The sequence below is a fragment of the Salvelinus namaycush genome, chromosome 13 (genome assembly GCF_016432855.1).
Source record: "Salvelinus namaycush isolate Seneca chromosome 13, SaNama_1.0, whole genome shotgun sequence".
NCBI lineage: Eukaryota > Metazoa > Chordata > Actinopteri > Salmoniformes > Salmonidae > Salvelinus > Salvelinus namaycush.
The window spans coordinates 32,139,356-32,163,292 of record NC_052319.1 but is presented as its reverse complement, the minus strand read 5'-3'; the positions used below and the strand labels follow the sequence as shown (position 1 = coordinate 32,163,292).

Genomic DNA, 23,937 nt, shown 5'->3' with positions numbered 1-23,937 from the left:
GGATGAAAGAGTCTAGTCTCCACCCCACTTGCAGACTCCTGGCTTTTTATAGGTTGTGTGCTACCTCTTTGAAAGCCTGTACCACCATCTACTGGTTATAGAACATACCCATAGGTCCTCCTTGAACCTCAGGTTGTTGTCTTTAAAATATACATTTTTCTTTGCATTTTTCCATGTCCAACTATGTACAATAAGTACAATGCTTTTAGCACAAACTCATGACACATCGAGCTCACAACGATTGGTGTGTTTGTAAATTCAATCTGGATTGCCAGAGTCCACTCAAAGTGCAATCTGGGTGTTCGTAAATTCATGCATTGTCAGTATGTCCATTCTTAAATCCAGAGAGTTTTGCTCTTGAAGCGTTCAGAGCGCACACTGGATATGGAACAAAGGGGCAAAGGTAAAGGACGGCAGGCAGGCTCAGAGTCAGGGCAGGCAGAAATGGCCAACACCGGGAAAACTAGAAAACAGGAACAATCGAGAGACAGGAACAGAGGGAAAACCGCTGGAAGGTTTGACAAAACAAAACGAACTGGCAACAGACAAACACAGGTATAAATACACAGGGGATAATGGGGAAGATGGGTGACACCTGGAGGGGGGTGGAGACATTCACAAAGACAGGTGAAACAGATCAGGGTGTGACCATTGAACTATGTTAATACTGTCAAGGTAAATTACATACTAGCAAGATTGTTGCTTGAATGCAGGGACAGGCATACATAGATTAGACAACAGAGATACTCCAAAAACTTCCTGCTCAAAATCCTGGTAGTTGTTGATTTTGGACTATGTTGTCTCTATTTTGCTTTATTATTGACTAAAGGAAGTAAGCTACCTAAATGTGACTTTACTGCTAGTACTGAAGCAGGACATCGAGTTACGTTTTTAGCCCAAAGCCTTGTATTAAAGCAAAACAACCGCTGAAGGTAGGCAACTTCTTCTTCATTGAAATGACAGCCTAACTGGCTGATTAGCATGAAGACACTGAAAAGCTCACAAAGCAAATTTAGCCAGTGACAACCTTGTAAAACCTTTGCTAACATCTACAACATTTCAGATTTCGAACAGAGTAGACTTTAATGTGTACGTTCACTTGAGAATCTTGATCAGTTAGGTCATCTGCTGAAGCAAAATGTATCAGCCTCCCCCTAGCCCACTCAAGGCTCCTCTGCATGGTTTCCATTCTGCAAGATGACAGTTTTATGAAAATAGAGACCATGGAACTCCGATTCCTGTTCAAACCGTGCCATAGTACTAACGTTAACGTTCCTGGTTCATGCCTGAAGTTGTTAATTTCTACATCATAGGCTTAGATGGAATATTAATATTTCAAATGGTATTCAAAAGTAATATATGTGCTGTTAGAAAGCTGATATGTTGTAGATATTAGCAACGTTTTTACAGGGTTGTCCTAGGTCAAATTAGTTTTATGTGAGCTTTGTAAATGTTTTCATGCTAATCGTGAGCTAGCGCAGCTAAGACTAGGTAGCGTTGAAATTATAGCTAGCCAGCCAGCCTGCCTGAAGTTTTAGACCTTCAGCTGTTGTTTTGCCTACAAATACAAAAATATGTTTGACGTCAGTACTCCTCGATAATAAGTCACCTTTATGTAGCTAGTCTTAAAGCATAGCCATGTCATGTTTCAGTGGCTATAAAAGTGAACAATTTACATGTTTTTTGGAGCAGGGCTGTAAAAACTTCACAAGACGGTGCCGTTCACTGCAGCTATGGCCGGGGTTTGAGGCAAAGGAACGTTAGCAAGCTAACTGGTAACTCATTTAGCAATCCAGACGTTTAAATACCAGCATTCATTCAAATATATATATACTACATATACTAGCTACATATATAAAATACTCCCTTGGTCTAATCAGACTTACAATATTAGCGACACATAGGCCTAAGTTACTTACACACAACATAGTTGCATAGCCATAAACAGATCCGTCCTCTGTGTTAGCTAGCTGATCAACTTTATGATTAAGTAATAATAGTATTTAAAAATAATCAACCTTGTTAACGTGGACTGAAGGGCATCAAGTCCAGGATTATCGGAGAGCAGAAGCCGAGTGCAGTCATTTAGGGTCTGTTTGCAGCGGATAAGGAAGTTCCTTCACGCCATCTTCAATGGTGCACCTTTAGCTTGTGGTGTTGTTGCCTCAAACTGACTGTACACCGATTAATGAAATCTGGTTGAAACGAGGAGCCAGGGAAATTGTCTGGTAAAATTAGTATATTAAAGAATGCGTCAAGTTAGCGTGTGTAGGTGTATATTTAGCAGCTGTAGGCGTTAATTTGACGTGTGCAGGACCACTTGCAGTTGTTTATTTAGTGTGCAGGATCGCTTGCAGCTGTTTATTTAGCACGTTGGACTGCCTGCACTTATTTGACACATGTAGGCATTAACTTCTTATGGCTGAAGGGGCAGTATTGAGTAGCTTGGATGAAAGGTGCCCATTGTAAACGTCCAGCTCCTCAGTCTCAGTTGCTAATATATGCATATTATTATTAGTATTGGATAGAAAACACTCTAAAGTTTCTAAAACTGTTTGAATTACGTCTGTGAGATTAACAGAACTCATATGGCAGGCAAAAACCTGAGAAGTTCCACTTCCTGTTTGGATTTTTTCTGGGGGTGCCATATTTTCAACCAAGCTCTTATTCAAAATACAGAGAGTTAGGGATGGGTTTTCACTTCCTACGGCTTCCACTAGATGTCAGCAGTCAATATAACTAAGTCTGATTACTCTAATGTGAAGGGGGGTCAAAGGAGACAGAATTTAGTATGAGGTGCCATGAGGTGACCATGCATTTAACACGCGTGTTCACGTGAGAGGCAGCTCTGTTCCATCTCTCAATTGAAGTCGATTTAATTCTCCGGTTGGAACGTTATTCAAGATTAGTTAGGGTATTTGGTAAACAATTCGAAAGTAGCTAATTTGACATAAATAACGGACATGAACGAACAAATCAAGCATTTATTGTGGACCTGGGATTCCTAGGACTGCATTCTGATGAATTCATCAAAGGTAAGGAAACATTTATCATGTATTTTCTGGTTTCTGTTGAGTCCAACATGGTGGCTAATTTGGCTAATCATCTGAGCTCCGTCTCAGATTATTGCATGGTTTATATTTCCGTAAAGTTTTTTGAAATCTGACACAGCGGTTGCATTAAGGAGAGGTATATCTATAATTCTATGTGTATTACTTGTATTATCATTTATATTTATGTTGAGTATTTCTGTTGAAACGATGTGGCTATGCAAAGTCACTTGATGTTTTTGCAACTAATGAAACTAACGCCTCAATGTAAACTCAGATTTTTTTATATAAATATGAACTTAATCAAACAAAACATGCATGTATTGTGTAACATGAAGTCCTATGAGTGTCATCTGATGAAAATAATCGAAGGTTAGTGATTAAACTGAAGGCGCTGTGAATTATGGGCCTGCTCTGAAATATGTGATAGTTGGCTTCTAAACGATTTGGAAAAAGTGGGTTTGGTGTCAGATTGTATCAGTTTGGTGTTAGAATGATATCTAATTGACTGATGGATGCTGACTTGCTAGGTGACTTTTGTACATTTGCAATATGTTTAAACAGTGAGGAACCATCACCAAAATGACAGACTGAAATCAACACTAAAAATCGCATCACCATAGTCTCTAGGCCGTGCCGAGTTCAACAAGACGCCCCGCTTGACCATAGCTCGCTCTGAGCGCAGCGACCGTGAAAAAAGTAGGCCCAAAATGAAGCCTGGCCCTAACTTTCAGGTGCTTTTGGGGGACAGCGGCGGAACCGTTAGGGTTAGAAGGACAATTCAACCACAGGAATGTTCCTAAGGTCCTCCCGATCTGTGCAAGCCTAACCTTGATTGTGTGGAATTAACCCTTAAAACATAATAAAAACATAAAACACATAGTTACGTTCTAGCTGTGGGTCAAGTTCTGACATTATGTGTAGACCTATGTGAGGCAACCCTGAATCCCAAGTTTCGGCTCTATAGGTTATTCGGTACCCAAGCAACGACCTTAATTGGTGCTGAAAATCCACTTTTTTCCATGCCTTGCTACGGGGTCCTTGAATGAGCTATCGGACAGAAACGTTGGGGTCCGTCTCTATGGGCCGAGCCGGTTTCAATGCACCTAGTCTTGCTACGACTCTGGGACTTTTCTGAATGTCGTCATTTTGACCATTACGAAAATGACGACATTCAGAAATAATGGTCAAAATTGCAAATGTACGAGGCTGTTTCTCAGTCCGAGAACCTTCTAGAGCCACATAACCCAGCACGCACTATCGACCTGAGCTCTAGAACAGGTTTCTAAAGTTTCAGACCTCTAGGTCTGACGGTTCTTTAATAGTTTGAACAAAGGTAAGTATTGCAGGCTCTGTGTGTCTCTAAGCCCCACACTGTGTCCCTCCGTCCAAGCTGTGTGTGTGTGTGTGAGTTTTTCTTGGAAATTTGATGGGAGACATGCCTGATTTACAGTTCATGAGGGTTGCCTAATCACACATTTAAAGTTTTGGAAAGATCTCACTTTTTTAACCATTCAAAACAGCCCCTAACACCCCAATTTAAGGCACTTCTGGTTGGTACAGGAAGCTGAACGTGAACACATATCCTCGTTGGGGTAGGTTTTTACAGGATCCTGAGTTTAAAGTTTATACGTTAAGAATTGACTGATCTACACAGGGTTGAATGCAGTGATTTTCACAATTGCAGGTTATGTATATCAAGACACCTTTAGGGTGAATTTAACCACTTCCGGTTGCTCCAGGAAGCTTAGAATCAACACAGGTAGACCTCATAGTGGCCTGATGAGTTGTCATCGAAGACAGGTTCATAAGGCATTAATAACCTACATAGCCTTCAGGTTGAATTTAGGGGTGCAGGCAATGTATTCCTATGGGGAGAGAAGTCAATGCAAACTGTTTGATGTAAACACCTTCTTTTCACTGTTTAGGGGTAATGCCACACGTTCAAGGTTAGGCTTGCATAGATCGAGAGGACCTCAGGAGCGTTCCTGATGTCGAATTGTGCTTCTCACCCTAACGGTTCTCCCACTGTCACCCAAAAGCACCTGAAATTTAGGGCCAGGATATATTTTGGGCCTTCTTTTTTTCACGGTTGCTGCACTCAGACCGAGCGAGCTACGGTCAAGCGGGGCATCTCATTGAACTCGGCACAGCCTAGAGATTATGGTAATGCCATTGCAGGCTCTGAGTGTCTTTAACTTCTTTGGGGTAGGGGGCATGAAAAGCGGATGAAAAGCAAGAGTAAACGGCCTGCTACAAAGCCATAAAAGCTAGAATATGCATAATATTAGTAGATTTGGATAGAAAACACTCTGAAGTTTCTAAAACTGTTTGAATGATGTATGTGAGTAAAACAGAACTCATCAGGCAGGCAAAAACCTGAGAAAAAAATCCAACCAGGAAGTGGGAAATCTGAGGTTGGTCAATTTTCAACCCGGCCAAAACATAGAAACACAAATCATAGAAATAAAGAATATAGAATGCCCAACCGAATCACACCCTGACCAAACCAAATAGAGACATAAAAAAGGCTCTCTAAGGTCAGGGTGTGACAGTACATCCCCCCCCCCCTCAAAGGTGCGGACTCCGGCCGCAAAACCTGAACATATAGGGGAGAGTCTGGGTGGGCATCTATCCACGGTGGCGGCTCTGGTGCGGGACGTAGACCCAGCTCCCCCTCTGGCTCACCCCACTTTGGGGATGCCTCTGGTGCGGGGACCCTCGTCGCCGACCATGGACTGGGGACCCTCGTTGCGGGCCCCGGACTGGGTACCCTCGCTGCGGGCCCCGGACTGGGAACCCTCGCTGCTGGCCCCGGGACTTGGGACCCTCGCTGCCTGCCCCGGACTGGGGACCCTCGCTGCCGGCCCCGGACTGGGGACCCTCTCTGCAAGCCCCAGACTGGGGACCGTCGCTGGAGACTCTGGACTGCAGACCATCGCTGGAGGCTCCGAACAGGGGACCATCGCTGGAGGCTCCGGACTGGGGACCATCGCTGGAGGCTCCGGACTGGAGACCGTCGCTGGAGGCTCCGGATTGGGGACCGTCGCTGGAGGCTCCGGACTGGGGACCTTCGTTGGAGGCTCCAGACTGGGGACCTTCGTTGGAGGCTCCGGACTGGAGACCTTCGTTGGAGGCTCCGGACTGGAGACCGTCGCTGGAGGCTCCGGACTGGAGACCTTCGTTGGAGGCTCCGGATTGGGGACCGTCGCTGGAGGCTCCGGACTGGGGACCTTCGTTGGAGGCTCCGGACTGGGGACCGTTGCTGGAGGCCCCTTCCCCTGGATCGTCACTGCAGGCTTCGTGCCATGGATCATCACTGCAGGCTTCGTGCCATGGATCATCACTGCAGGCTCCGGGCCATGGATCATCACTGGAGGCTTCGGGCCATGGATCATCACTGGAGGCTTCGGGCCATGGATCATCACTGGAGGCTTCGTGCCATGGATCGTCACTGGAGGCTTCGGGCCATGGATTATCACTGGAGGCTTCGTACATGGAGCCGGAACAGGTCTCACCGGACTGAGGAGACGTACTGGAAGCCTGGTGCGGGGAGCTGCCACATCGCGCCCTGGCTGAATACCCCCTGTAGCACGGCAAGTGCGGGGAGCTGGCACAGGCCGCACTGGGTTGTGCTGGCGAACTGGGGATACCGTGCGTAGAGCTGGCGCAGGATATCCTAGACCGAGGAGACACACTGGAGACCAGGACCGCTGAGCCGGCACCATCCGTCCTGGCTGGATGCCCACTCTAGCATGGCAAATGCAAGGAGCTGGCACAGAGCGGACTCCAGCCCATGATGGCACCAGTAGACCAGTTGATCAGGGAATTGTGTCGCTGGAGCCAGGAGAATCCCAATGCCACAGGTATCTGAGGAGACTTGATGAGCAGGAATTCAATAGTCTCTCTGTGATTTTCTGACACCCGTAGGTTGATGGGAGTGGTAACATGAGTGACCCAGCCTACAGAGCGCCCATCCAGTGCTCTAACAACCATGGGAGTGGAGAGGGGCTGAGTGGGGATTTTCAGGTCGAAAGCAGCAAGGGTAGTGTTCAAAAAACTCATCAGCCCCAGAGTCAATGAGGACCCGGAGAGATTTAGACTGGCTACCCACAGCAGAATGGCATGAACAGGGGTGTGAGCAAGGGAAGCAGGAAAGTTCTCCATATGGCCCATCAGAGTACTCGCTCCTACAAGTGAGCCTGATCTCTTTAAAGGACAAGAGGACACAAATTGACCAAGAGTCCCACCATTCAGACAACTCTTCGTGTTGATCCTGTTTTGCCGTTCCGCTGGTGATAGCCCAACCCTACCTAGTTGCATAGGCTCGAGAAGCGGTGACTCAGCCGTCTCCGGCGACTAGCGGGGAAGGTCGGGAGGCCTCGGGTTCTCGGGATCGTCTGGGGCTTCCGCGATGACTCTGAGGCAAGATGGAATCCCTGGAAGTGCGAGCGAAGTCAAATTTCCAGGCGGGCGGTCTCAGGGTCAGGACAGGCAAGGGTCAAAACCAGGAGGACGAGAAAAGAGAGACTTGAGAAAAGCTGATACAAAAAACGCTGGTTGACTTGACAAACGAGACGAATTGGCAACAGACAAACAGAGAACATAGATATAAATACACAGGGGATAATGGGGAAGATGGGTGACACCTGGAGGGGGGTGAAGACAATCACAAAGAGAGGTGAAACAGATTAGGGTTGTAATGAATACTCAGGAGAAAAAGGTGTAGATTCACACGCAGAGTGCAGCAGGTGTTTATTTCGCCTTCGCAGAAGGCAGGCATCATGGTCACAGGCAGGCAATGGTCATTCACAGGTATTCAAACAGGCAGGTGAATTAAAACTAGGACTGAAGGGTATAACTGGTTCTCACAAATGAGCTAGGAAAAGGCATAGTAGAGTCAAAATGAACAATACCTCACAAAGGTATGAACTGAACTAAATAAGGAGCTGATGAGACCAGGTGATTAACTAACACAGGTGAAATCAATGAACAAAAAGACAGGGCTACGTTCAAGAACACAAAGAAACAGGGTTAGGATCAAGAACACAATGAAACAGAACACAAGGTTGACGAATAAAATAAATCCAGAACCTTACAAGGGTGTGACAGTTACTACATGATTCCATATGTGTTATTTCATAGTTTTGATGTATTCACTATTAATCTACAATGTAGAAAATAAACAAAAACCATTCAATGAGCTCCACTTGTATTGAATGGGCTGCCTACCCATGTGAGAGACGCAGACTCGGTCTCAACCTTTAAGTCTTTACTGATGACTCATCTCTTCAGTAGGTCATATGATTGAGTGTAGTCTGGCCCAGGAGTGTGAAGGTGAACGGAAAGGCTCTGGAGCAACGAACCGCCCTTGCTGTCTCTGCCTGGTCGGTTCCCCTCTCTCCACTGGGATTCACTGGCTTACTGGTGCTCTTTCATTGACTGCTAACAGTCCCTCTTTGTTATGGACAAACATTATTTATCATTATACAGAGACAGGGTAGAATTCTGTTAGTTATAGTTCTACGTTAAATGTATACATCATTTAGTCATTATTCATAAAATTCATAACAGGTCAATGTCATTAAGTAGTGCCATAAAATCTGACAGCTCTTTTTCCGTTCCTTTCCATATGCAAAAAATGTCGTCAATATATCGATACCACTTCAGGACTTTATTCAAAAATGGATTTACGTTTTCATTATTAACAAGAAGTTCTTCAAAAAGACCCACATTGTGGTTAGCATAACTCGGAGCGAATGTGGAGCCCATCGATGTTCCATTCGTTTGGAGGTAGTATTCATCATCAAACCTAAAATAGTTATACGTCAAAACATATTCAGCCAGCTCTAGAATGAAGTTTGTTGGTGGATATTCGTTAGTATCTATGTCTCCCAAATAGTGAGCTAGGGCTGCCAGCCCTCCCACATGGGGAATGCTGGAATATAGACTCTCGACATCTAATGTGACCAAAATATAATCTTCTGTTAAATCCGTTATTGGTGAGATCTTGCTTATGAAGTCTATAGAGTCTTTTACATATGATGGCAATGCTTGCATTGCCTTTTGAATTTTAAATCCTTCAAATTAAAAATTTAAAAATATCCAATGGACATTCCACTTAATGCCTCATCCCAATCATTTCTCTGCCTATTACCCTTTTATTTTGATTATGCATTGTACTTCAATTTAATATTTTTCTTCTTTACCCCTTTATCTCCCTCAACAACTTTAAACATCTGCTATCTGAGCAGCTAACCGATCGCTGCAGCTGTACATAGTCCATCGGTATATAGCCCACCCAATTTACCTACTTCATCCCCATACTGTTTTCATTTATTTACTTTTCTGCTCTTTTGCACACCAGTATCTCTATTTGCACATGATCATCTGATGATTTATCACCCCAGTGTTAATCTGCTAAATTGTAATTATTCGCTCCTATGGCCTATTTATTGCCTACCTCCTCATGCCTTTTGCACACATTGTATATAGATTCTCTTTTTTTTTTTTTCCCCTACTATGTTATTGACTTGTTTATTGTTTACTCCATGTGTAACTCTGTGTTGTTGTCTGTTCACACTGCTATGCTTTATCTTGGCCAGGTCGCAGTTGCAAATGAGAACTTGTTCTCAACTAGCCTACCTGGTTAAATAAAGGTGAAATAAAATAAATAAATAAAAATTCATCATCTGTTTCCTTCTTCTTTGTGTAAGTCTCCAATTATTTGTTTATCTCTCTTAAAAATCTGATTATGTTTTTTTGGTTTGGTTTTGTTTTATAAACATTAAAAGGGGGAGGTGCCTACAAGCCCCTCCTGCACATTTTATTTTTATTTACCTTTTAAACCTTCATCATATTGTTTTGTATTGATACAAATGATACACTATTTGTGTGCAAATAAATAAAAAATATATATAAATCAATACACACACACACACACACAGAAACACGTGCACAAACACATACCAAAATCTTTCAGTGGTGTGTATTCATGGATGCCAAGGTAAGCCAGTATTCCCCCCAAACATGTCCAATATTTTAAAGTTTTTGACATATAAAATAATTTGTCTTCCATCTCTATGTGTTTCATGAACTTCTCTATAAGTAGGGTGAGTCAACATGTTTTTCTACTTACACACACACACACACACAGGAAAGAAATCAGTACCATGGACAGCCACGTGATATTTAGCTTACATTGATTGGACTAAATTGTTTTTTGAATCTTTTAATTGTCACTCACTGTATTAGACTAAGTAAGCATAGGTGATTTGATGATGTTGAAGTTGCAGTGGTGCTGGAATAGTGGAGGCAGCTCCAGTTTTCTTTGCAACTTGCAGTAACTGTCCGGTGTTCTAAGTTGTTTAGTACCCCGAAAATTTCTGAAATTTTAACTTGATCGACTATGCTGTAGGTCATGTAACTGTTTACTACATTCAATATGCTTTGTGGACTCCACCGGACAGATGTTGCCGGTTTTGTGATGAAAGAAAAAGGTGTGGTTGAATTTATTATGCCACTGTGTCATCTTATTGTCTTGGCCTTAGGCTTATATACCATGGTGGCAAGGCATATGAACTCACAGGTTATAGAGCAAACAACGCAATTATCACAACCCATAGGTTGTAATTTAGCTTTTTTTCCTGGCTTGGCTTCTCCAGTGATTTTACCCACGTACCGCTACTGAAATCTTTGTACAGTGCCTTCAGAAATTATTCACACCCCTTGACTTATTCCAAATGTTGTTGTGTTACAGCTTGAAATCAAAATGGATTAAATATATGTTTTTTGTCAACCCTTCTACACACAATACCTCATAATGACAAAGTGAAAACATGTTTTTAGAAATGTTTGCAAGTGTATTGGAAAAAAACATCACATTTACATAAGTATTCACACCCCTGAGTCAATACTTTGTAGAATCACCTTTGGCAGCAATTACAGTTGTGAGTCTGGGTAAGTCTCAAAGAGCTTTGAACACCTGGATTGTATAGTATTAGCATTTTTTAAACTTATTTTACTCTTCAAGCTCTATCAAATTGATTGTTGACCATTGATAGAAAGCGATTTTTCAAGTCTTGCCATAGATCTTCAAGCCGATTTAAGTCAAAACTGTAACAAGGCCACTCAGGAACATTCACTGTCATCTTGGTAAGCAACTCCAGTGTAGATTTAGCCTTGTGTTTTAGGTTATTGTCCTGCTGAAAGGGGACTTTGTCTCACAGTGTCTGTTAGAAAGCAGAATGAACCAGGTTTTCCTCTAAGATTTTGCCTGTGCTTATAGCTGGATTCCGTTTATTTTTATCCTAAGAAACTCCCTAGTCATTGCCGATAACAAGCATACCCATAACATTATGCAGCCACCACCATGCTTGAAAATATAAAGTGGTGTGTTGAATTAGCCCCAAAAAGTGAATTTCTTTCCCACATTTTTTAAAGTATTATTTAAGTGCCTTGTTGCAAACAGGATGCATATTTTGGAATATTTGTGTTCTGTACAGGCTTCCTTCTTTTCACTCTGTCATTTAGGTTAGTATTGTGGAGTAACTGCAATGTTGTTGATCCGTCCTCATTTGTCATATCACAACCATTAAACTCTGTGACTGATTTAAAATCAACATTGGCCTCATGGTGAAACCACTGAGCAGTTTCCTTCCTCTCCGACAACTGAAAGAAGGACGCCTGTTTCTTTGTAGTGACTGGCTGTGTTGATACACCATCCAAAGCCAAATTAACAACATCACAATGCTCAAAGGGATATTCAGTTTGCTTTTATTTTCTACCAATCTGTGCCCTTTTTTTCAAGTCATTGAAAAACATCTCTTGTCTTTGTGTTTGAATCTGTGTTTGAAATTGACTACTCGATTGAGGGACCTTAACAGATAATTGTATGTGTGGGGTACAGAGATGGGTTAGTCATTCAAAAATCATGCTAACCACTGTTATTGAGCATGGAATGAGTCCATGCAACTTATTATGTGATTTGTTAAACACATTTTTTTACTCCTGAACTAATTTAGGCTTGCCATAACAAAGGGGTTGAATACATATTGACTCAAGACATTTCAGCTTTTAATTTTGTTATTAATTTAACATTTTTTAATAAAACCAAATTCGACCTTGACATTTTGGGGTATTGTGTGTAGATCAGTGACACAAAATCAAAATGTTACCCATTTTAAATTCAGGCTGTAACAGAACAAAATTTAGAAAAAGTAAAGGGGTGTGAATACTTTCTGATGGTACAGTAGTACAAACCAGTTCACACTTGTGAGGTGTGACTTAGCAGGATTTCCTCTGTTCCATTTGTTTTTTTATGGAGAGTTTTGTCAGTATTTTAGTACACTATTGACACTTTTAAAGTGTATATTCAACATGTGACCTGGTATGAGTTTGGTCTATACAGATCAGCGGTCACTTTTGATGTATTCATCATTCTCTTCAACTAATGTATTAAAGTAAGCTGATAACCAGTATATTAACACTCAGCAGGGCTTATTGTTTAGTATTTAGTGAAGCTGTTTTTAACGAAAATGACTGAGTCACTATCTTTACCAACAGAGGGCAGTAGATACTCACTAATACTTGATACAAGTTTAACCATGTACATTTAGAATACTCTGGATAGTAATGTACTGTGGCAATAGGCTGCAAAGCATCAGATGTCAGCATAGTGTGTGTGTGTGTGTGTGTGTGTGTGTGTGTGTGTGTGTGTGTGTGTGTGTGTGTGTGTGTGTGTGTGTGTGTGTGTGTGTGTGTGTGTGTGTGTGTGTGTGTGTGTGTGTGTGTGTGAAGTTTGTATAGATACGATGACACAATACTTCTTGGCCACGTGTGACCTTTTATTGCCTTGGTTCACTTTCCAAAAGATGATACTGCCACACAACTAGGAGCATAAGGACTACAAGTTAGTAAAAACACAACTAGGAGCATAAGGACTACAAGTTAGTAAAAAGGGTTATTTTCTTTCCAAAGATTAATCAAGAGTTTTTTAGAACAATAAAGCAAGGGGAACTGTTTTAAATCAAAAACTAACATGCCCCAGTTTTGGAATATATTTTACAGTGTTGAAATGTGCTAAACTATTCTGCAATTGTGAAATGCCTGTCGTCTCATTCACAAGGTTGTCACAGCTTTGGCTTATGGGAGGCAAAGGAGTATCTGGGGATCACAAAGTGGTCAAAGCTGCCTTTCTGTCAGAGTTTGTCTAGAGCCATTTGATCATACCCCCAAAACCAACACAGGAAGTGTGTTGCGTTTGCATGCACATGTGTATGCATGTGTGTGTATGCATGTGTGCATGTGTGTGAGTGTGTGTCTCTGTGTGTGGCTTTTCTGCACCATTTTATAATCTGTGCCACTATATAAACACACTTTTGCACAGAACAACCCCAATGCTTGGCTTTAAGGAACAGCACTGACTGGGAAGCAAGTACACCTGTTTGCAGACATACTCTACATTTCCCCCCAAAATTAAGGGGGATTTTACATACAGTACACAAAGGATTATTTGAATGCTAAAGATAAATATCTTAAACATGACATTAAAAACATGACATTCACAGTTTTCCCAGAGCTACGTAAGCACTTTAACCTTTACAAAGACATTTGAGAATGTACATTACAGATAAAGCACTGAAAAATGATACACTAGAAAGCAACATAGCCAAGCAATTTAAATAAAGCAGAGAGCGCAAGAGAAAAATAGATAAATATTTGGTCGTACTTTAAAGCATCCCTTTCATAGGGCATTGTTTTTGTTAGATTTGTTTTAAGTACTTGTAAGATAAACTTCTGCTCTTGTACAACTTAATAATACAAAAATAGAACATCTCTGGGACAGAGAGAAGACAGATCAAAAGGTTCAGAAATGCAAGTCTTTGGTAATTATGGAAATAATGCTCAGGTTTTGAAATGCACTTATTTCCCCTACTGAAACAGTGACTGTAGCAGAGTTATGGAAGTTTTTTCTAGTGTTTAAATAAATAACTGGTAGTTTCTCTATTGAATAAATGAACGATTGTCATCATAGTAATAATAATTTAGCTATAGATTATATCATAATTTAAACTAAGTGTTCTCAACATAATGTTTGCTATTAGACATCAGATACAATTATACTTTATGTACAATAAGATTCTCCTTTTCTAGTTTTTTTTTAGAAAATGTTGTAAACATTGCCATAACTATTTCATATTTGTACAGGGGAAAAGCCCATCAAGAGCAAATAAAATCAAGTAAAACGATTCCCCCCCACAACAATGTCAAGGATGCTTGTTTTCATATATGAGTGGTTTATTTTATTGTCTGTGGCTCAACAATACTTTGTGCTGATTGTGCGTGATCTTTATCGCCCTGACGCCGGTTTGTACAGCGCGGAAAGAGAGGATTTGCCCTGAGGTCGTTACTATGGTCCAGTCTGTGATCGGGCAAAACCAGCACTCCTCTCTTTTCAGACAGACAACATTTTCACAGTGCCCACTTATTATATAGGCAACGAAAGATATAAGCAATCCGAAAGATCAGATGTAAAATCACATTGAAAAGAGACCATTAACATCTGGTCCTTTTTTGGTTTGTTTTTCTCTACTACTCTGCTTTTTAGCTGTACTAGTCTGTATATAAACATGAAAAGGACAAATATGCTCTTGTACTTTATTGCAAATCTGCCTTCAATTGAAAGAAGAGTAAATCGATGTGTAGTTTAGGTGATATGAGGTTTATATAGGCCTTGCACAGTTCTATATCCTCTAAAAAAATTGTGCAAAAATAACTATTTTCAATCCAAAAATGGACTATCAACTTGGTGTTAAAGAGTCATACGTTTTCTGTGCAACGGACTTGGTGTGGAACAGCCCTTCCACCTGCAACATATTTGCAGCTACATATGAAAGTGATTGCCTGCCTACAGTCATTTTACTGCTGTGCAGACACACAAGAATATATGATCAATCTCTTCCCCCTACCCATTCAACCCCACAGAATATGTAAACATGAGTAATCTTTCATTGGTAATTGTTGAAAGTCTTTCGATAGAAAAAGGTCGACAGCATGGATTTTCATCAAGTAACAAAATATTTTTCCCCTCTTTGCATGTTTGTCCTTTCTACATTTGGTTTCATATAACATGCTTAATAAAATAAATCTATCCCTCCTCTCTTAAAACACAACTTTTTATAATATTCACTTATCTCACAAATGAGCACAGATGTTTTTGTTGCCTTATTGAGTGATGTTACCCACGTCCTAATGGTAATAAGTGTTTGTTGTCTTGAGCTAGATGTGTGTGTTCTCCTGTGTTCAGTGTTTGTGTGTGTGTGTTCTCCTGTGTTCAGTGTTTGTGTGTGTGTGTTCTCTCACAGGTTCATACGGTGAGATCGTCTGACCTGGCCCTGCTGCTGGCTTTGCTCAATCTGCTCAGTGGTCTTGTGTCCTCTATCGTATCCATCGTCTCCATCCCCACCTTGGTTGAAGGTCCCCCGTCCCCATCCACCACTTCCTCCTCCACCACCTCCCCCACATTCTCAACAACCTCCTCCACTGCATCCTCCTCCTCACACTCCTCTTCCTTTTTCTTCCTTTCCACCCCCCCATCTACCACTTTCTCTACCACTCCATCCTCCACCACCCCATCCACCACATCCTCTTCTGCCACTCCATCCACCACATCCTCCACCACATCCTCTTCTGCCACTCCATCCACCACATCCTCTTCTGTCACTCCATCCACCTCCTTCACCACCTCCTCCTCTTCATCCTCCACCTCCTCCTCCTGCTGCTCCTCCTTCTCTTGGTGTAGTGGTAGTGTTTCCTCCCCTATCTCTGTGGTCTGGACGTAGGAAGGCAAGGTCCCATCGTACACCTTCGAAATGTCCTCCATGTGCCCCAGTTCCTCCGCTTTCTCCTCCTTGCACTGAAAGGGCGGGGCCAGAGGGATTAGCCTCCCTGCCTCCATGCATGCCTCCGCCAGGGGGTAGGGGTGGGTCTCCTCCTCCAGCAGCCTGTAGCCTTTTGTCCTCTGGAAGGAAGGCATGGCCAGGGGGGGCAGGCTCTTGAGGACCCCCCCTGGAGAGGGCAGGGGGCTTGGGCCCTCACCCTGGGCTGGCCCCGGGGCTGGCTTGCAGAAGACAAAGCGGATCTTCTTCAGGCTCAGGTGACTAATCTCCACGAAGTTGAGGAAGAGGGAGACGCAGGCCACGGCCAGCATGAATATGATGAAGACAGTCTTCTCTGTGGGGCGCGACACGAAGCAGTCCACAGTGTTGGGGCAGGGCCAGCGGCTGCATTTGTACAGCGGCAGGATGCGGAAGCCGTACAGGAAGTACTGGCCCACGACGAAGCCCACCTCAAACAGCGTCTTGAAGATTATGTGGCAGATATAGGTCCTTAGCAGGGTGCCTTCCAGCCTGAACTTCTTGCTGCCCTTGGTGCTGGTCTCCTTGGTGGTGCGCACACTGCCCTGGTCGGGCGCTAGAGGCAGCCGCTCCTCACTCAGCTCCTGCTGGCGACTCAGCTCAGCCTCCTCACGCTCTTTGCGTTTCTCCTCCATGTGGACGTGGTGCACGGCATGGCCTACGTACACCAGAGATGGCGTGGACACGAAGATGATCTGCAGAACCCACAGGCGAATGTGGGAGATGGGGAAGGCCTCGTCGTAACACACGTTCTCACAACCGGGCTGCTTCGTGTTACAGACATAGTCCGACTGCTCGTCACCCCACACAAACTCTGCCGCCGTACCCAGGATGAGGATTCGAAAGATGAAGAGGACCGTGAGCCACACCCGGCCGATCACCGTTGAGTGCTCATTCACTTCCTCTAAAATATTACCCAGAAAGCTCCAGTCCCCCATGATAGGTCCGTAGAGCTGTAGATAGAATGAATGGATGGATGCAGGGGGACAGGGAGGGTGGAGGAAACAGAGAGCGCGAAAGGGAGAGAGAGATGCAGGGGGACAGGGAAGGTGGAAGAGAGAGAGAGAGAGAGAGAGAGGTGTTAAAAACAGATGGGTGGAAAGAAGCGAAACTTCCAAAAAGTCCTGCCCCTCACCACACAGTTATCACAATGTTTTCATTTCAGCTGAAAAGCTGTTGCATGTCAAAATCTAAATAATGCCAAAAGAACAGCCAGCCATCGTGGTAAAGTCAATTTACAGTCCATACACGAGGTCTGTACAGTACACAAGGTACACAGCTTAAAAATGAACCGCCTTTTAGAACTTTTGTACTCTGCATGTTCCCCTTTATTATCCATAATAATCAAACGCTGTAGCACAACAGAAACACAAAGCAAAATGGTCTTGTTGTAGTCTCGCTAAAGCACTGTTCCACTAGCCACCAAATGCTACCAAATCAACCATCCATGAAAACTAGCAATAACACACCCATAACCCAAATGTTTACATATGTAAGGTATGATGGTTAAACGTTATCAAATGGGCAACTTGCCACAGCTGCGGCTCCAGTGAACTTGTAGTGTCCTGTCCTGTTCTGTTGGTACCCGGGGAAAAGTGAACTTTATTCTGCCCTCTTTCCCACCTAAAGCCCTGTCCTTGTCGCGCCACTGAGCAGATGTGAATGAATCAGCTCTGATGGTTGGTTTTTAGTTTGCTGCAATATTGAAGCTTGGAGCCAGACGGCCTTTATTCACTGGGTGAGGCATGGTGACGCAGGAGACAATAGGGTCAACAGACCCAGAGAGGGGATGTATGGGAGCCGGCCTGAGGCTCCCAAAGTGACATGGACGCCGCAGAGCCAGGGCACCGGGTACATCTCCTCTGCACCCCGCCTCACTGCAGCCCTCCACACAGAGAGAGAGAGTTAGAGAGAGAGACAAAACAGCCACCGCAGCTGACCTACCACTGGCCACTGTCCTACTATCAACCTGCAGAGATAGAGTCAAGCTTTAACTCTGTGAGAAGTGCAGGGAGGGGGCAGAATGTCCTCATGGACCTACACTGGATTTTTGGTTGTTGTCTTTTAATCAATGGTCATATGGTTCTATTTTACAGCTGAGTGGGGATGTATTGTCATCGCTGTTCATTGCGCAACCTGAGTGGTAGCCTAGTGTTATAGTCTAGTGTGGAGCAAAATATTTTCTCTAGGCATACTTTTTGCAAATAACTTAAATTATGACCATTCATATTCTTATACAATTGACAGTATATTATATGTGGCATGCATTGGATTGACTTTGGAATAGTAAACTTAATCTCTTCAGAAAAAAATCTAGTTAACAATGAATTTAGTGGTCATTAAAAAAGTGTATTTACAGGTATGCTCACATTTTAGAAGGACCCAAGGCAGGAAGCAGAGTGACAACACAGTGTGACATCATAGTAGACAGGACGGCTATAGATGGTAAATACGAAAACAATACTGTAATGAGGATTCACAGTTTTCGTCTACATTACTTTGGTACATGTGTGACTGTTTATGAGCTGAATAAGAATCATGTCATGTGTATGTTCTACACATACCATAGCTCTAGTCAGTGTCATAGGTTGCAATTATCTGTCTGGAATGTGAAGAATTTCAACTATTGAATGAAAGGATGTGTAGACAGGACTCATCTTTCCAGGAATAGGTAACACAAATGTCAACCCTTTATGGCTTGGTTTTATCTTTCGATCTACAGTTTAACTTGTCTTGCAGATGATGTAATGTCTACAACATCATGACATCATATGCAAAAAAAAAAAAATGATGTATGAGCGCTGTAACATATTTGCAACTGATTTGTCAAATTAAATGACATTCCTTCATGGAATGCTTTTAAGGTCAAAACATAAAAAGGATATGTTGCATTCAGAAACTCTCCACAACATTCTCTTACAGTGTATTTATCTCAACCCAGTACCTGGCACAGGAAGATAAATACAATTACAATACAATACATAAACAATTGCATTGAGCTTCAAACAGTCTAACTCAAACACCCCCCACTCATTCATAACAAAGCAACTTTTCTCACACTCTGTTGTTGACATGATTCAGGAGCTCAGCTATAGAGCTGGTGACAAGAACAGGAAGGCAGTAAGAGAGGCCAGAGCGTCATCATTCTGAAGGTGATACAGCGGGTCTCAATGGTATGTTTATCACCTGTCACACACACGCAGGCACACACACACACACACACACACACACACACACACACACACACACATACAAACATGCACACACACATGCAACCAAACACACACACATTCACATGCTCACAGACTGGTATACACTAAAATATAAGACTTGTCAGTGGCAAATAGAGAGATATATTAGTGACTTGTCAGTGGCAAATAGAGAGATATATTAGTGACTTGTCAGTGGCAAATAGAGAGATATATTAGTGACTTGTCAGTGGCAAATAGAGAGATATATTAGTGACTTGTCAGTGGCAAATAGAGAGATATATTAGTGACTTGTCAGTGGCAAATAGAGAGATATATTAGTGACTTGTCAGTGGCTAATAGAGAGATATATTAGTGACTTGTCAGTGGCTAATAGAGAGATATATTAGTGACTTGTCAGTGGCTAATAGAGAGATATATTAGTGACTTGTCAGTGGCTAATAGAGAGATATATTAGTGACTTGTCAGTGGCTAATAGAGAGATATATTAGTGACTTGTCAGTGGCAAATAGAGAGATATATTAGTGACTTGTCAGTGGCTAATAGAGAGATATATTAGTGCCATAAACATGAGTATTTCAGTGGAGTCACTTTTTATGATCACAAATAAGTGACTGCATATTTTAATTTTGAACTTAGGTCAATTCTACACTTACACTGTGAGTGTCCTCCAACTTGGAAACCACAATCATACTTCTCACCGCGCCAAGACTTAAGACGGCAGATACAGTACATACAAACCACACTAAGAAGTGGGAGAGGTTTATTTGAAGAAAATAAGTGTTTGTCTTATCTAAACTGTTGAAATATTGTGATCCAGAGGGAGCCGTTGATGCATCGATTCAATGGAAGGGAAAAGTGGTTATGACGCAGTCAATGGGCAATGTTTCATGCAACCTAGACAGAACATTTATTTAGATTTATAAAATGTATTTCCTCTGCACAATCTCATTCTCATGACCCATAGTCACTCCATGTATTCAACAAGAGATTTACTGTATATTATTGTACATTTAGGGTAAAGTTTTTCCATTGTAATTTAACCCCATACAATATTACAAGCGAAATAGAGATGTACTGACAACCACACACACACCTGTAAGGAAAGGTAGAATTGACACCTTTGAGGAATCATTAGATAACCACAATACTTTATTGGGCCTTAAACGGATTGTCTTATTCAGTACCGTTAAAGCACTAGTCAATAGTGGAGACAAGCCACAACACCTTACTACACCACTACATCTCCTGTCTCATTTTACTAAGCCCTCCACTGGGATTTCCTCCAACCAGTAAATGATTATGCCCTGTGTGACATCATTTGTTTGTGGACTGGACCCCACAACCTGGGTCTTCCGTCTCTGGGGTGTCAATGAGTTAGGTATTTTGTCTCAAAGTCTGTATAGCAAGAGCAAACTGCCTGGAACAGCAGTACAGCAATAACCAGAATGGTTTTGACCCAAGACTAATGGCTATTTCCGGACAAAACCAAGAAAAAGAATGAATCCTGGTCTTCCTTTATCATATAGTGTTATTACTTATCAAATTATTACATCCACTTGGTACTGGTACTCCCTGTATATGGTCATGTTATCGTTATTCGTTATTCACTGTGTATTAATTCCTTGTGTCACTATTTCAATTCTTTTTTCTTTAACTCTGTATTGTTGGAAAAGGACTCGTAAGTAAGCTTTTCACTGTTAGTCTATACTTGTTGTTTATGAAGCATGTGACAAATAATATTTCATTTGATTTGATTCTTTGTCTATGTTACTGATGAGACTTCCAGAAAATCAGGTGTCAAGTTAGTGGATATTTTAGGAAATAGTTTTCTGTGCTTCCAGAATTAGGAGGCTAGTCGTGATGTGCCTGCCACTCATCCTCAGATGTGAATATCTTTGAAAAATCCCAAGCAAAAGGTTATGATGCACATTTCCTCTGCACCAACCCCAGGAGAACAATACCCTAAAGGAGATCACTGCAGACCAGCAACCCCAGCAGAACAACCCACTAAAGGAGATCACTGCAGACCACCAACCCCAGCAGAACAACCCACTAAAGGAGATCACTGCAGACCACCAACCCCAGGAGAACAACCCACTAAAGGAGATCACTGCACACCACCAACCCCAGGAGAACAACCCACTAAAGGAGATCACTGCAGACCACCAACCCCAGGAGAACAACCCACTAAAGGAGATCACTGCACACCACCAACCCCAGGAGAACAACCCACTAAAGGAGATCACTGCAGACCACCAACCCCAGCAGAACAACCCACTAAAGGAGATCACTGCAGACCACCAACCCCAGCAGAACAACCCACTAAAGGAGATCACTGCAGACCACCAACCCCAGCAGAACAACCCACTAAAGGAGATCACTGCAGAATACACAGGTGTGGTGGAGACCAAGGAGAGTGACCAGATCAGATGGGCCCATGGTGAGGAAGGGAGTCATGCTGTATACTCAGAGGGCAGGGTAGCTGGGGGACTGGGGCACAGGGGGACTCCCTTTAAAGCGCTGTGTGTTGCTATGGTGGCCGCTGGCATTCTAAGCCCTGCAGTGGGCCCGTGACACAAAGACATGATATCGTGATGGAGGGCACAAACTCTATTGAGCACGTGCGGTGAGGCGAGATGAGAGAGAGAGAGAGAGAGAGAGAGAGAGAGAGAGAGAGAGAGAGAGAGAGAGAGAGAGAGAGAGAGAGAGAGAGAGAGAGAGAGAGAGAGAGAGAGAGAGAGAGAGAGAGAGAGAGAGAGAGAGAGAGAGAGAGAGAGAGAGAGAGAGAGAGAGAGAGAGAGAGAGAGAGAGAGAGAGAGAGAGAGAGAGAGAGAGAGAGAGAGAGAGAGTTCATGTCATCTAATGGTTTTCATTATGAGTTCACTCATACCTTATGTATGATGGACAAACAATGCCCCTTCCCCTTTTACACACATACCTATGCACACCGCACCCTGACCAAAAAACAACCTCTCAGGTTTCTATGGTTACTACATTATCTTCCATCATTAGTCATTGCTGACCTTGCTGACAGTTGTGAACTCTGCAGCAATACCATTAAATAAACTATCCCTCTCAATGACTCCACATACATTTACCCAAAGCTAAGAATCTTACACAACCAGTTCTATGTATTGAGAACTTACAAGACTTACAAGACCAAATAAAATACATGCCAAATACATGCCATATTAATGCTGTGCTTACAGCTGCAGCCCATAAGACTGACTGAAGATTTCCTTTATTCTCAATGCGATTTACAAACACTGGATTTTAGCCTGACCACTGCTGTAAGTAATACAGTAAATTTACTCAGTTTGTTAGAAAATAAGGATTATATTGGGTTTGCCTTGAGGATGGCATAAATGGGCAGAACATATCCCAGTAGTCACAACAGTCCTGAAAATCCCAAGAAAGATTCCTCTCTCTTGAATAACAAACCCATGGCTAAGTCTCAGCCTCTCTACTCCTCCTCCTCCTCGCCACATGAGGAAAAAGGAAGGAATGAAACAAGTCTCATAGAACAGATACAGGATGAGTGTCATGAGAGGGCGATGAAAAAGGAGAGCAAAGAAAGAGAGTGATAGAGCTGAGTATAAAAAGAAGACTGAAAGCCCTGGGCTTGATCCTGTGAGCTTGTTGTTGTCCTAAGATAGCCTACTCACACACTTGAATACTTGATCAGGATCCTTATGGAACATTGCGCATGTAACAACCCACACTTTTCATACAGTACATGTCAGGTGAGGTATCGGTTCTTTATAAGAGGTCTACATAAAGCATCCTCTTTTCCATACAGACGAATGTGGATCTGAACACACACACACCACATGATCATACATAACTGTGTGGTTAGCACACGCAAGTCTCACCTGTAAGAAACATTAATGGGTTGAAAATCCCAAATTGTTTGCATAGTTAACTTACACACAGCTCTGATACACACACTTATCCCACCAGACATGCCACCAGGGGTCTTTTCATAGTCACCAAATCCAGAACAAATTCAAGAAAGCGTACAGTATTATATAGAGCCCTTATTGCATGGAACTTCCTTTCATCTCATATTGCTCAAATAAACAGCAAACCTGGTTTCAAAAAACAGATAAAGGAACACCTCGCGGCACAACGCCTCTCCCCTATTTGACCTAGATAGTTTGTGTGTGTGCAATGATATGTAGGCTACGTGTGCCTTTTTAAAAATGTATGTAGTTCTGTCCTTGAGCTGTTCTTGTCTAATGATGTTCTGTATTATGTTTCATGTTTTGTGTGGACCCCAGGTTAGAGTAGCTGCTGCTTTTGCAACAGCTAATGGAGATCCAAATAAAATACTAAATACCAAATACCTGTACAAAGAGGTTATTGACAGAGATAGTTAAGGCGTCCGCATACATACAGTGCATTCGGAAAGTATTCAGGCCCCTTGACTTTTTCCACATTTCGTTACGTTACAGACTTATTATAAAATTGCTTTAAAAAAGATATGTATTATCGATCTACACACATACCTCATAACGACAAAGCAAAAACAGGTTTTTAGAAATGTTGGCAAATTTATAAAAAATGAAATATCAAATTGACATAAGTATTCAGACCCTTTACTCAGTACTTTGTTTGTTTGGAAGCGATTACAGGCTCGCGTCATCTTGGGTATGAAGCAGTGGTGTAAAATACTTAAGTAAAAATACTTTAAAATACTACTTAAGTATTTTGGGGGGTATCTGTACTTTATTTTACTATTTATATTTTTGGCAACTT

At 42.4% G+C, this 23,937-nt stretch overlaps 1 protein-coding gene across 2 annotated transcripts; it reads right to left on the bottom strand.

Moving 5' to 3' along the window:
• Positions 1-15,417: 15,417 nt before the first annotated feature.
• Positions 15,418-16,905, bottom strand: LOC120057967 (gap junction alpha-8 protein-like). 2 transcript variants are annotated; one of them, XM_039006449.1, is made up of 2 exons: positions 15,796-16,905; positions 15,418-15,504 (listed from the first exon to the last, which is right to left on the bottom strand). In XM_039006449.1, the coding sequence occupies exons 1-2, from the start codon at positions 16,903-16,905 to the stop codon at positions 15,418-15,420; spliced, it is 1,197 nt and encodes a 398-aa protein (XP_038862377.1). The 2 variants fall into 2 exon arrangements, with proteins under 2 accessions (XP_038862377.1, XP_038862378.1); XM_039006450.1 differs by having other exon boundaries at positions 15,418-15,516; positions 15,817-16,905.
• Between the last annotated feature and the right edge of the window lie 7,032 nt (positions 16,906-23,937).